At 41.8% G+C, this 14,775-nt stretch overlaps 1 protein-coding gene and 1 long non-coding RNA gene across 2 annotated transcripts; one reads left to right on the plus strand and one right to left on the minus strand.

Annotated features, from left to right (window-relative positions):
• Positions 1-7,154: 7,154 nt before the first annotated feature.
• LOC148210367 (uncharacterized) lies at positions 7,155-10,674 on the minus strand. The gene is made up of 3 exons (XR_015792185.1): positions 10,537-10,674; positions 10,390-10,448; positions 7,155-10,301 (listed from the first exon to the last, which is right to left on the minus strand). It is a non-coding gene; the product is annotated as an uncharacterized LOC148210367 (long non-coding RNA).
• A 1,314-nt stretch (positions 10,675-11,988) lies between these two features.
• Positions 11,989-14,310, plus strand: LOC148210368 (protein FAR1-RELATED SEQUENCE 6-like). Its single transcript, XM_088126300.1, has 2 exons — positions 11,989-12,066; positions 12,334-14,310. Exons 1-2 carry the CDS (start codon positions 11,989-11,991, stop codon positions 14,308-14,310), a joined length of 2,055 nt encoding a protein of 684 aa, XP_087982426.1.
• The last annotated feature ends 465 nt before the right edge of the window (positions 14,311-14,775 follow it).

Genomic DNA, 14,775 nt, shown 5'->3' on the forward strand with positions numbered 1-14,775 from the left:
TAATCTTTTTAATGAGTTTCTAAATAAAGTTTTTCACAAGGTAAAATTATGGTAGCTACCTACTAAAGATTTCATATTCTAGAATTTTGTTAGCAATTAAGTGTTTTAGGGTCAAATAATTTTTATATTGCGAGATTAGTCGTGATGCATGCAAGTTGACCCAAACACCTATGGATATTAAGCAAAAAATTATAATATTTATTTAAATTTGAGGTAAAAATAGTAACATTTATTTAAGTTTAAAGTTAAAATTAATTAAATAAACAAAATAGGATAGAAATTGATAAATGGTACCTAAAAGTTCTAAGAGTAATTGGTTTTTTTCCCTTAAAATATTAATTAGTTTCATCAATTACGAAAAAAAGAAAAGGCTAAAATAACTATTTCTATCCTGTAAAATGTGCTATTGAAATTGGAACTTTGCGTGTGAACAATGAAAAAAGAATTATGGAATTACGGTGTTCGTTGGGATGTCAGCCTAGGAAATTTTGAGCGAAGCAAGAAATATAGAAGGTTGGCAAAAAGAAATATATCGCTTCTCCATAAAACTTTTCTTCACCGATACGACAAATTTTGTTCTTATCACCATTAAATATTTTACAATTAATGGAGAGAAATGTAAAAATAAAAATATCTATTAAAAATAACGAGTTGTCAAATATTTAATGATATTAAGGACAAAGTTCCTCCTTAATAGCAAGGAGCCAAGTTTCATCCATATGTTTTTATTAGTAAGGTGGGATGGGATTAAACCTTCATCTATAAATGACAAACAATTATTGATGGATGAGTTGTCTTTTATATAGTAGTTGATGTAAAGTATTCATGTGGCATGATGACGTAGTCGTAAGAAATTAATCTCTTATTTTATATGGAACTTTGTACGAGGTAAGCATTGGAGTTAATGAATGAAATTATTTAATAAATTTATCAAAATTTAAAAGAACTACCATTATTTTACAAGAGAGTGTGTCTGTTTGTCAAAGCCAGATAACTCAGGGTAATTGACATATATCTCCAATCAAGTTTACCCCACATGTTGTATTAAAAAAAAAGAGGTGTGTCTCTTTGGTAAAGAATACAACATTCTCTGGTAGGTCGCTCCTGCGTTCTTTAAACCGAAGGGCATGACATTGTAACAGTACAGACCTTGGTCTGTTATGAATGCGGTATGACCTTGATCTGGGACATGCATCTTGATTTGGTTATACCCAGAGTAGGCGTCCATGAAGGTGAGTAGTTCGTGCCCGGCTGTGGCGTCCACGAGCTGATCAATCCTCGGCAGTGGGAAGCAATCTTTCGGGCATGCCTTATTTAAGTTCGTAAAATCTACGCACATTCTCCACTTTCCGTTAGATTTTTTAACTAATACAACATTGGAGAGCCACTCGGGATACAAAATTTCTCTTATGTATTTAGCTTTCAAAAGTTTGCTAACTTTCTCAACAATTACATCACTTCGCTCCTTGTTTATAGGTCTTCTTTTTTGCTTTACAGGTCGGAATGACGGATCTATGCTGAGGCGATGCGTCATAATTTTCGGGTCAATGCCAGGCATGTCCTGATGGGACCACGCAAAAACATCCGAGTTGGACCTGAGGAAGTGGATTAGCTCCTCCCTGTCGGTGGCCCCCAGCTTGGTTCCTATGCTCACTTGCTTCTCGGGACTAAGCAGAGGAACAAGCTCGAGCTCCTCAGTGGGTGCGGCAAACTCCCTCCTCGGCAGGTCGGCCTCGAACTCGAGTGTCCCATCCCTACTGGTGAGAGTTTCAAGGGCGCAGACCGATGTACCTTTGAGTGCGGAGGCATAGCACTCCCTTGAAGCGGTATGTTCTCCTCGGACCGTGCCCACGCCATTGGGGGTGGAATACTTCAAAACTTGATGAAGTGTCGAGGGAATGGCCCGAAATGAATGGATGATGGGCCTTCCAAAGATGGCGTTATAGGCCGATCTCCCGTCCATCACCACGAACTCGGCCATTTGGGTGACCCGAGTTTGGTCCTGCCCAAGCGTGACCGGCAAGTCGATGCAACCCTCTGGGACGACTGATTCTCCGAAGAACACAACCAGCGGTGTCGGGCTTTTCTTCAATTGCGACCTCGTCCATCCCAGGGCGAGGTAGGTCGGTAAGGATAGGATGTTAGCAGACGCGCCTCCGTCTACCAGCACCCTCCTGACCACCACATGATCAATCAAGGGAGCGATCACAAGTGCATCATTGTGGGGCAGGTGAACCTCCTCCAAGTCTGCACCGTCGAAGGTGATTGAGCAGGTTGGCCTCTGCTCCCTGATGATACACACCTCGCGCCTGGCTGCACGAGCTAACTCCTTTCTTTTATGTCCGGACTGTCCCCCGCTTGGCCCTCCAAAAATGGTATTGATGACCGCAGGTCGGTCAGTGCGCCGGGGCGGCGTCTTCGAACGCTTCCGCTCTTCCTTTTTTTCTGCCGAGCTGGTCTTGGGTTTTCCCACAAACTTCTTGAAGTAGCCATCCTGAATTAGATCTTCAATTTGGCGCTTCAACTCCCAGCAGTCCGACGTGTTATGGCCGTGCTCCCGATGGAAGCGGCAATATTTGTCCTTGCTGCGTCTCTCCGGGGCTCCCTAAAGCTTCTCAGGACGTTTGAGTAGTTTTTCCATTCCAGACTCCTCGATGTTCGTTAGGATCTCGGAAATTGGAATCGTGGTCGGGGTGAAACGTTCGTAAGGTCGGCTCCTGGTAGGTCCGTTCTCCGCCCTCCGATACTCAGCGCGGCCGCTGGAAAAGGATCCCTTGTCCTTGGACTTGGGATCTGTCTTTTCTATATCTTTTCCACTTCTGCCTCGGCCGATTTTTCGTTCTGGTCGGTCGGTTTTGGTTCGAAGGAGCTCCTGTCCATCGATGACTTTCTTCGCTTTCTGAAGCACCTCGGCGAAGGTGGCCGGGGCCTCCTCTCCGAGTTTCACCGTGAGGGCCTCGTCGGCTAGACCGGTGAGAAAATAGCACATGGCCGAGTCGTCGGAGCAGTGTGCGACCTTCAACTGCTCCTCCTGGAATCTGGTGACATATTCTCGCAGCGTCTCACCCTCCTTCTGTCTGATAGTGGCGAGATGGGTCGCTGTCTTTTTGTCATAATGCCGAGAAGAGAACTGGGCGAGGAACTCCCTTCTCAGCTGAGAGTAGGTCGAGATCGACCTGGCTGGCAGTCTCCGATACCACAATCGCGCGCTGCCAGTAAGCGCGATCTGAAAGGCGCGGCATTTGATTGCGTCTGATGCCGCTTGGAAGTCCATGAGGCCTTCAAAGACCTCAACATAATCCTTGGGGTCTTTCGACCCATCATAAGGTTTCACAGTAGGAGCTTTGAACTTCGGAGGGATCGGTGCTTCCAAAACGTCCGAGGTGAAGGGCGATTCTCCCAAGTCGCCAAAGTTCAGTGGACCTTCTTTCTGCTCACATTTAGCCTTTAAGGCCTCCACCTGAGCGTCGAGCTGGCCCCTCAGCTGGTCGAACTCCTCCCTGGTAATCATTCCTGCAGGAGTTACTGGGTTGCGAGAAGATTCAGCCTGCTGGTTGGAGCTCCGGTGTGAGCAGGATGGTGACTGTCCTTTTCGGAGGGATGAGTCTCTCTTTCTGTTGAGGTGCTCACGAAGGTCTCCTCTCTGGCGAGTGTGCCCCTCGCTCTCGTTGTCCTCGGGATGTTCCTCCTCGGCTGGGCCGAGGTGGGAACCCCTTTGCTCCCGTATGTCAACGCGCGTCACTCGATTTTCAGATCGGGACCCTGCGCCTGCGGCTAGTATCATTTCGTTATACATTTCCTCCATGGACCGCATTTGTGTGCGCATTGCCTCCATTTCTCTCTGGAGTGCATCAAAGTCCTCACTCGCTGGAGCCGGGGCTGGACCCCGGGCGCCCTTCTTAGAGGTCCCACCTCGGCCACGGGTGGCCTTGGATGTCCTCGGGTGCGCAGGCGGTAGAACAGGCGTGGTGATTCGTGCCGACCTGCGGAGGGGTTCTGTTGCCGGGCCGCCGTGGCCTTGCCCCTCTACCATCGCCGCTCCGACCTCCCTCTGGTGGGCATCACTGGCGGCTAGAGTCCTCCGATCCGCCGTATTGGTCGAGTTTGCTGGTTGAACCATTTTTCGCTTGCGTATTGGTTTAAAAGGATTGGGATGACTTAGATTGTCGCTTCCCCACAGACGGCGCCAAATGTTTATGCAAGGATATGCACAACAGTGTATTTCCGATTGCAGCTCGAACTCGGCCCCCGGACCGATCTGAATACCTGGGGCGGACCTGCACAAAAAGGTGAGCACTCCGAAGATCAAGTCAGTACAGGTCGGATTCTTAGTTTAGTTCGAGGTCAGAAATCATCGTACCTGATCGTGGAGTGAGGTCCTCTACTTATGGGTGGTAGTCCCGCTAATCTCGCGACGGTTACACCCGCTAATCTCGGGACCGTCGGTTACACTCGCTAATCTCGGGACCGTTGGTTACACCCGATAATCACGCCGCTGACAGCAGTTCACATCGGCCCTTACCGAGCTTCCCGGTAGGTCGGACCTTGGCCAGTTTCACCTCGGCCCTCATACTTAGCACCCATCAATGCTAACGGTGGTGATCTCGGCAGTCGAGCTGGGCATGACTCATAAGTCACCTTGGAGAACCAATAGGGGTCCTCCACGTGTCCAGGGTATTCTTTCCCCAAACATTTTCTTTTCACTTTTTGAAATGAATTTTTCCTAAATTTTTTCTATATTATGTGTTGCACGTTGGTTTACATTTAATTCATTGAGTCGTGTTACTAAAACGTTGTAATTTATGAATTAGTAATTTATCTGGTCTTAAGAGGTAATTATTTTTTCTACCTTATGACTAGCTATTAAGACTTCATGCAGGTGGAGTTGCATTTTAGTCGATGAAAATTTTAAGCCATATAGACTAGTCAATAATGGTTGTGGTGATTTTACTCTTTTATCCATTTTATACGTAAATCTTTTAACTTATTGTCAAATTTAAAATTAGAGAGGAAGATTCGAACTTTAAACCATTGTCTATATACAGAGACTTGTACGCCAAAACGTCCCTAGTAAAATCTAACACTTTCTTTCTTCTACCAAATTTATATGAATCTACCGCATAATTCAAATGAGTAAAAGTCAATGCTAGCAAAAAAGGAGTCTACTCTTACATGATCAAGTCAAGCACCTTTAAATCTCATCCAAATAAGTTAAAATTGGTTAAAATTGTGTCAAAATTCATCCATCATTATTTATTATGGACGAGATTTAATAATTTGGTTGGGTTTTATTTCTAATCTTTTCATTTCCTTAAGCTTTTCATAATCTACGCTATTTATTTATTTGTCTATTAAATTCTTGAAACTCTTCATATGGTTGGCTCAAAGGCTCTATAAAGTTATGCTTGTGGCCTTTGTAAAATCAAAATATAGAATTAAGATATAATGAAATGAGCATTTGAGCCTTTCTTTTAGTTAGGCGTGTAAATTGGTCGATTCGGGTCGGTTTCCCGTCAAAACCAACCCGACCCAAAAACTTTCGGTTCGGGTCTAATCGGGTGTCGTTTTTATTTATTTATTTTTAATTTTTTTAAAATCATCATCATCTAGCAGGCTCTCCGTTATCAACACCCTTCCAAAACCTCAGAACCTCGCCCAGAGATCACCTAAAAAAAACTTCATTTCGTAGGCAAAAAAATGTTGTTTTTTACAAAAACAGAGAAAAGATCTGATTTGGGCAAAATTTGATTTTTCCTCCTCTCTCTTCCTCTCAAAACCTACGTACCTTCAAACTTTCAAAATAACAACTCACATTCAAAATAAAAAACTGAGACTTCCATCAAAACCCACCTTCAAAATACATCAAAATCTAAGTCAAAATCGAATCCACCCTCAAAATCAAACACACCTTCAAAATAAAAAAATAGAGACCTCCATGAAAACCCGCCTCCAATCAAAACTCATCTCCAAACTAAAAAAAAAAGGAGAGGAAAGAAAAGAGAGTTCGTGTCTCCCTCGTCACTGCCATGAATTTCTTTTGTCGTTGATGTCAATTATCAATGGAGAAAAATCTATCGCCGCTGTAAATCGCTATCATGGCATCACAGCTAGCCACAGATCTTTCTCGCTGCCACCCTACTGTCTTGAAGGAGGGGAAGTAGGGAATGGAAGGGAAGAGAAGCGTCTAGAAAGAAAAGAAGGGAAGAAAAGTATGGTAAATATGTTTAAAAGAATCGGTTGGTCAGACCGAACCGAACCGATAGAGTTCAGTTTGTCGGTTCGGTTTGGTTCCTTTCACCCCTACTTTTAGCCAAGAGCTAATGTATTTTGCAATCTAGCTTGCATGTTTAGGATCATTCAAGTGAGACTTCATCTATCTTGGTTGTGTAGTGATTCAGATCTCAAACAAAGAACAAGTTTTCTTGCCTTCAGATATTTGATCAACAAGGTAATCCAGTTTTTGCTTTTCTTAGGTTGATTCCATAATCGTTTTTGGGATTTTTGAGTTTGTGATCTAAAGATCTTGTTTGTCAACAAGGTGTTAGATACAATTCTCAAAGATTTCATAACATATACCAAAAATGTTATCAAGGTTTCATAAAAAAGAATTATATCTCCATATGTTTTTTTGATCTTTCTGTCTTCTAAGTTTCTGTAGATCTCTTTCTTCTTTACAACTTTACTTTCTTTTGATTTCTTCTGATTCAGATTGCTTCATAGTGAAAAGTATCCATTTGAATAATCTATCATTCAAATCCAAGAAAATGTTCTTCATGTGTTTGTCTTTCTCTTCTTATTTTGTTCTTCACACCTTCATGTTAGATGTTATTTTAGCAAGTTTAGTCTTTGCTTTGATGTTTAAAGTAGCCATTAGCCATTTAATATTATAGTTACATTTTGACGAATTAAATGTGCTAGTTGGTTGACATTAAGTTGGGAGGTTACAATTTTGCTATTTATTCCAACAATTAATTCATCTTATTTTGCCAACTTATTTTATTTCTGAATTTCTTTCCATGAGTCAAGTTAACTTGTAGTTTTAATATTTTGCTCCATTTCCATTGAAGTCATAGACTAATTATAACCATGGTATTAAATATCCGTCGACATTTCCATCAACATGTCTATGTATATCCATGGGTTTGACATTGATATGAGGAATAAATCGACATTTCTATCATATTACGAAAAATATCGACAAAATGTGAAAAATATCAACAAAATGTTAGTAATATATACATAATATTACTATGGTCACCCGAAGGCTCACAAACGGCACATAACTTGGCAGCTATTCAGGAGAATTTATAACTCAGATGATTCTCCGTGGCTTATTGGAGGTGATATGAATGCAATCCTTTGGAATCATGAAGCATCTTATATTTCTTCCTATGACACTTCTCAGATTGGGGCTTTCAGAAATGTCATGGACTTCTGCTCTCTCACTGATATGGGGTTTACAGGCGGGAAATTTACATGGTGTAATAACAGATTTGCAGGAGACCAATTATGGAAGTGTTTGGACCGCTTCTTGTGCAATGATTCTTTCAATTCTTTATTTCCAGATGCCTCGATCATCCACCTCCCTTGGTCAAAATCAGACCACCGAGCCATTGGTTTGCATCTCTATGCTTTGCCTTCTTCACAAATAAAAAGATCTCACAAACCCGTCCGTTTTGAAGAATATTGGGTTCGCAATCCAGAATGTGAGCAACTTATTTCTGTATGGGAATTGGTCCAATGCAGTCCACAATTACTCTTTTGTTGACAGCATCCATGCTTCCTCGTCTGCTTTACGGAGTTGGGGTCAATCAAATACTCAGAATCTCTTCAAATAGATTAGAGCTCAAAAGACTGCACTTATGGATGCTTATAACTAGCCTCTTCCACTCGATTTTACTATCATCCATGATATTGAGAATGACTTAGCTGGACTTTTGGAATTGGAAGAGATTTTCTGGAAGCAGCGCTCTCGGGAAGATTGGCTTAAATGGGGTGATTGTAATTTTAAATGGTTTCATAAGAAGGCCACAATGAGGAAATCCTGCAACTATATTCATGGCATTGAGGATCAATACGGATGCTGGACAGAGGAGCCAAAAGAGATTGGAAATATATTCATAACCTATTTCCAAGATATTTTTACTTCCACATCCCCTCTGCCTTTGGATATTGATTCAATCACAACTCATATTCCCACCAGGATTACTTCGGAGATTAATGCTCAGTTGTTGGCTCCTTATAAATATGAGGAAATTGAGATAGCCATCAAATAAATGTTCCCAACAAAGGCTCCGGGACCTGATGGGTTTCCTGCTCTTTTCTATCAATCCTACTTGCAGTGGTGGGTCCTAAAACATTGGAGGCTTGTCTTAATGTTCTAAATGATGGTGGTGATATTCAAAACTAGAACTCTACTTACATAGCTCTTATTCCAAAGATTAAGCAACCATGGTCAGTCTCGGATTATCGTCCCATAAGCCTGTGTAACGTTTCTTATAAGATTATTTCTAAATCAATCACCAATCGACTCAAGAGTGCGATCAGTTTAGTAATATCTGATCCGCAGTCAGCTTTTGTCCCTTTCCGTGCTGTTACAGATAATATTATAATTGGCCATGAATGTCTTCACACTATCAACATTGCAAATCCGGTTTAACAGGTATGGCCGCTTTAAAACTTGATTTGAGTAAAGCTTTTGACTGTGTTGAATGGATCTATCTGGATTGTTTGATGCGGAAAATGGGTTTCGATGGAAGATGGATTCAGCTCATCATTCTCTGTCTGTCTACTGTTAAATTTTCGATTCTTTTAAATGGCTCTCCAAAAGGTTGTTTCTCTCCATCTAGGGGTATCAGACAAGGAGATCCTCTTTCACCTTACTTGTTCCTCATGTGTGCTGAAGGCCTATCTATGCTGATTAACCATGACACCAGTGCAGGTCGCCTTACAAGTATACATTTTGAGGACAGTATCACATCTATTTCTCATCTACTTTTTGCAGATGACAGTCTCATATTTTTTAGATCCATGGAATCAGAATTTCTAACACTTAGGAGACTTTTGGATGTTTATGGGAGGGCATCGGGTCAATGCATCAATTTCTCAAAATCCGCTCTACTCTTTTCTCCAAATGTCCATCTCGACAGACAGCAGTACCTTCAGACCATTCTAAATGTTAATTTAGTTGCTCACTTCCGGAATTATCTTGGATTGCCCTCTCATTTTACAAGAAGAAAAGGTATGGATTGGATCTTCCTAAAAGATAAATTTTGGATAGTAATGCAGTGTTGGGAGCGCTCTTTCTTCTCTGTCAGAGGCAAAGAGGTCCTTATTAAAAGTGTTGGTCAGGCTATTCCATCGTATGCTATGAGCGTTTTTCGTCTACCTAAAGATTTTTGTGACGATATTGCTCAAATGTATGCACGTTTCTGGTGGGGCTCAACAGATGAATCTCGGAAACCTCACTGGATGAAATGGGAAAAATGTGTCTACCAAAAGAATTTGGAGGTCTTAATTTTCGAGATCTAGAAGGCTTTAACCAAGTTTTGGTGGCTAAGCAGGTTTGGCTGAGTCCTCCAACACCCAAACCTCTTAGTTTCAAAAGTTTTGAAAGCCAAATACCTAAAAGACACCAATCTTCTCCAAGTCCGGAAAGCTACTAATTCATCCTACTTTTGGAAAGGATTTATGTGGGGAAGAGACCTCCTTGTGAAAGGTTTAAGGTTGCGCGTAGGGGATGGATCCACAATAAAGGTGTTCTCCGATCCTTGGCTTCCAAGACCTCTCGTGTTCAAACCTTTAACATACAACAATGAAGTATGGGACATCACAGTGGCAAATTTAATTACTTCAGATGGAAATTGGGATGTTTCATTGCTTTCACATTTATTTTGTGAAGAAGACAGAGATTTGATTCTTTCTATGCCTATAAGCTCCTACAATTTACAAGATTCGTGGCTTTGGCACTATGATAAGAGAGGAAACTATAGTGTTCGTAGCGGGTACAAGCTATACATGCATCTTAAATGTAATGAAACTTCTTCTAGCACAAATTGCATGGGGCAGCAATGGAATTCTATTTGGAAGCTTAAAGTTCCTTCAAAAGTTAAAATCTTGATATGGAGAGCAGCACATGAACATATTCCAACAGCCTAGAATCTTCACTCAAGAGGAATCGATATCTTACCTGTTTGTCTTCTCTGTGGCGCCAGACAAGAGAGCTCTACTCATGCCCTTTTTCCATTGCAAACGTGCGAGGCAGATTTGGAGGATCATTTTCCCATCTTTACCTTGTTTCCCTGTAGAAGTTACACAAAATTTTATGGAGTTCTGGAGGCTTCTCTCGGTTTTTTTAGACCCAAATGAATTGAATTTGGCATCAGTTACCTGTTGGGGCATTTGGATTGATCGAAATGCTCTTACACATGGGAAGCAGATTCCCTCCCCTGAAATTAAATGCGAGTGGATAAATTCATATCTCAATATTTATTCACAAGCACAGATGGGCATCTCTCAACCTCAAAATCGGCCTACCTCGCGTCAAAGGGTTCATCAATGGAGGCCTCTGTCAGATACTATTCTGAAATTAAATACTGATGCAGCGTGTAGGGCCAATTCTACGAGTTTGGGTTGTGTTATTCGAGATTCATTGGGTACACTTTTTGCTGCAACTTCTATTCGCTTTCCTTTTCCGTTGACACCGTTACTTGCTGAAATCAGAGGCATCTTGGAGGGATTGAAATTTGCGGCCTCTTCATCCTACTCTCGGCTGGAGGTTGAGTCAGATTCATTAACGGCGATTCGATTAATCCGGCAGGAGCTTCACACCATTGGAGATGAACAAAATTGGCTAGTGGAGATTCAAGCCCTAGCTCAAGGATTCGATTTTGTTTCTTTTACCCACTGCTCACGGTTTTGCAATCTCTCTGCCCATACTTTAGTAAAATGGGGAGTTAATTTTCTTTCTGCCACATGTACTTGGGGAAATTTGAATTTGTGACCATTTCAATAACTGAAACTGGATAAATGACCCCATTTTAAAAAAACCTAATTTGTGACCCCTCCACCCCTTATTTATGATCACTTAAATATTTTATTCATGGGAAAAGACCAATTTACCCTCATGGTTAATAAATGTGCATTTATGATTTCCACCTAACCATTTCACCAAACCGTAAACCCATATTTTACATATGTTTGAACTTGTTAATATTATAGATTATGTATAACTCACAGATCACGTTTTCAAAATCCGCTCAACTACGTACGTGTTTGATCTTTCTTTGTCCCCACACTATCCAAAATCATTGTCCCCACAATTTCACTTGAGGTATGTTACCTTTACACAAACTTTTGTACTCTATAATTGTTGAACTTTTTTTAAATATTTTCCCATTAATAGGTTCAACTACTAGATTTGGCTGTTGACACAAAAAAAAAATATAGATTGTTGCAATTACTTCAATCCCGGATCTATACCTGGTCCGGGATTGAATGTAAAAAATCCCGGTGCATCACGTATCGGGACTGTCTCGGATGTATCTCGGACCAGTCTTGGTCCGAGACATGTCCTGGACTAATCTCGAAGCATATTTAGTCCGGGACATGTCTCGGACCAGTCTTGCTTCAAGATTTGTCCGGGACATGTCTCGGACAAGGACTGGTCCAAGATTCATCAGAGACTTTTTTTTTATTTTCTTAATTTTTAATATTTTATTTTTGAATGATCGATTTTCCTATCTCACTTAGTTTTATCTATTTGCAGGATGCCTCGTGTTTTCATAACATTTGGTGGAGAATGGAATGATAGTGAAAAAGATTATGTCGGCGGTCGTACGAGGGGATTGACAGTGGATAGTACAATCACGTACAGAGAATTTCTAGGTCACGTGTATAGATTGAGTAACATTAACCCCCTAAAGTTTGATATTATAATTAGACGCATGTATCATTTTAAAACCAAAGTTTGTGTGATGGAAATAACTGATGACGATGACTTGCGTTTTTTTGACTGGTGAGGATGTATCTGAATTGCCTATATATATATCTAATGTGCCGAAGCAGGTACATGGGAATGAAACGTACATGCCTTCTTTCCCATATTATTTAGGCCGAAACGTGTCCTCGATTCCTATGTCCGCAGCTTGTATTCCCCCATTCCAGAGACCCACATATCCTATACCCTCATTTCCTTCCTCATCATTGATCCCCTCTTCTTCCCGACAGCCACACCCCTCCTACGGGTATATAGGTCATGATGTAGAGGGTTTAACACCATTGGGGTCAGATGTTGTTCCATGTAATCTAGGAGATGATAGGGTGTGTGATTAGGATGTGCCGGGAGTATGGAATGATAACGAAGATGAAAGTGGTGAATCATATGACCCGTTGGCAGAGTCTGAAGAAGGACACTCTCAAGCAGAATATGGGAACGAAGAGCATGACGATGCGCTTGATGATGAGCTTGAGCCTGATGTCGAACAAGTGCACACTGAGATTCGCAGGGATGAAGAAGCGGTCCGGCCACCGGGATGTAATGGTCTCACCAGAGACCCTAATGATGAGAAATTGCAACTCATAGTACAGTCTTCTGGGACAAATAATGTTAATGAGGGCGATGTATTTGATAATAAGAAGGAGTTGAGTTTGAAAATGCATTTAGTTGCAATGCGGAAGAATTTTCAGTTTAAAGTAAAGAAGTCGACGCCGGAGCTATATATACTGCGGTGCATTCATGCTGATTGCACGTGGAGACTTCGAGCTACCAAGCTAAAGGAATGCACTTTGTTCAAGATAAAAAAATATTGTGCTGCCCATACGTGCTGTGGTGGAGCTTTAAAACATGATTATAGGCAAGCCAAAAGTTGGGTGGTAGGACATCTTGTGCAAGAGAAGTTCACAGACGTCTCCCGCACGTATAGATCGAAGGACATTATACAAGACATGAGGAAGGAGTATGGTGTCAATTTAAGTTATGATAGAGCATGGCGTTCTAGTGAAGAAGCACTCCGGCTTATTAGAGGTGATCCAACATCGTCATATGGTCTACTTCCAGCTTATGGTGAAGCTTTGAAAATCATGAACCCAGGTACTATTTTCGAATTAGAACTAGAAGGTGGCAAATATTTCAAATATGTATTTATGACATTGGGTCAATCGATTCGAGGTTTTATGGGTTGTATTAGACCAGTGTTGGTTGTTGATGGGGCCCACCTAAAGGGGAAGTTCAAAGGGGTATTGTTATCAGCTTCTGGTGTCGATGCGAATAACCAGATTTACCCGGTAGCATTTGCGATTGTCGACGGTGAGACGGTAGCATCATGGGTGTGGTTTATGACTCAAATAAAACGTGCGCTCGCTGGAGTTGGTAATTTGGTTTTCGTTTCTGATAGACATCAAAACATTTGCAAGGCAATCGACAAGGTATTTCCTGCTGCATTTCATTGCTTTTGTATACAGCATATCAAGGTTAACTTGATAGCAAAATTTAAAAACGATGCGAAGGCAGTCGATGAACTATTTTTAAAGGCTGCAAAGGCGTATCGCGAGTCATATTTCAACTCGATCTGGGCCCAACTTCGTGCATACACCGGTGTACGGGAATATCTAGACGATATTGGGAAGGAGCGTTGGGCTCGTTGTTTCCAAACTCAATTGAGGTACACACAGATGACTACAAATATCGCAGAGTCTTTAAATTCCCTCTTCAGGCACGCCCGTAAGTTGCCGGTTACCGCCTTACTTGACCACATTAGAGGTAAGTTACAGAATTGGTTCTATGATCGACGGACGCTTGCAGCTTCCCGATCAACCACATTGTCCGACTACGCAAGAAACATGTATGCCGAATATTCAGATAGTGCGCGGAGACACGTTGTAGACAACATTGACCAGTTCCATTTCCAGGTACGGGATGGCAACCTTGACGGGATTGTTGATTTGAACGCTGTGACGTGTAGTTGTCGGGAGTTTGATTACTTTAAGATTCGGTGCTCTCATGCTATTGCGGCGGCGACGATGCGAAATATAAATCCATACAGTTTGTGCGACGAGGCATATACGACGAACTCCTGGATATTGGCTTATGCAGAACCCATATTTCCAGTCGGACACGTCTCGACATGGAACAGTTCGCCAGAGTTTGTCAACATACCGGTGGAACCACCGAAGACTGTTCCAAGAGTTGGGAGGATGAAGACAACTAGGATTCCTTCCACGGGCGAGGTACGACAAACACGTAAGTGTGGTCGCTGTGGTGCGTGGGGACACAATCGCAAAACATGTAGCGAACCCCTTACCACATTGTGAATGTATGCTTCTGTGGTTCATTTACTTTTAATCATGTATGAAGTGGATTTTAAAGAAATTGGCAAGGTAACTTGTATCTCAAGAAACCAACCATGCATGCATGCATTTGCAACTCTATGTGTTCTACTACTACTATTATTATTATGTGAATTGGATTGTATTATTATTGTGTGTTTCATGTATCATGCTTCGAGAATGAAATACGAATTAGAAAAGACAATATCGAAATTCCATAAATATTCAAAAAAGGGACGGCGCGCCCACATCTGTACAGCGTACTGACGCCTAAAAAATAAAATATTATCTTGGGTCAAAGTGTCCAGCTTTGACCCGGTAACATCGTACTTGAAGAAGCGTACACAGAAAATTCCACAAACTGTGGCGTTACTCTGTTGGGGTGTGCGAACCCGACGCACCCTCTATGGTACCACTGGCAGGTCCGGTCGTGATGCAAATATCCCGCCA

Source organism: Momordica charantia, assembly GCF_013281855.1.
Source record: "Momordica charantia cultivar OHB3-1 chromosome 7 unlocalized genomic scaffold, Mcharantia_2.0 BLBB01000007.1, whole genome shotgun sequence".
In the NCBI taxonomy this organism is placed as follows: domain Eukaryota; kingdom Viridiplantae; phylum Streptophyta; class Magnoliopsida; order Cucurbitales; family Cucurbitaceae; genus Momordica; species Momordica charantia.

Coding starts and splice junctions, on each gene's coding strand:
- LOC148210368 (XM_088126300.1), top strand. CDS start 11,989: ATGACGATGACTTGCGTTTTTTTGACTGGTGAGGATGTATCTGAATTG. Junction 12,067..12,333: donor TATCTAATGTGCCGAAGCAG/GTACATGGGAAT, acceptor GTGTGTGATTAG/GATGTGCCGGGAGTATGGAA.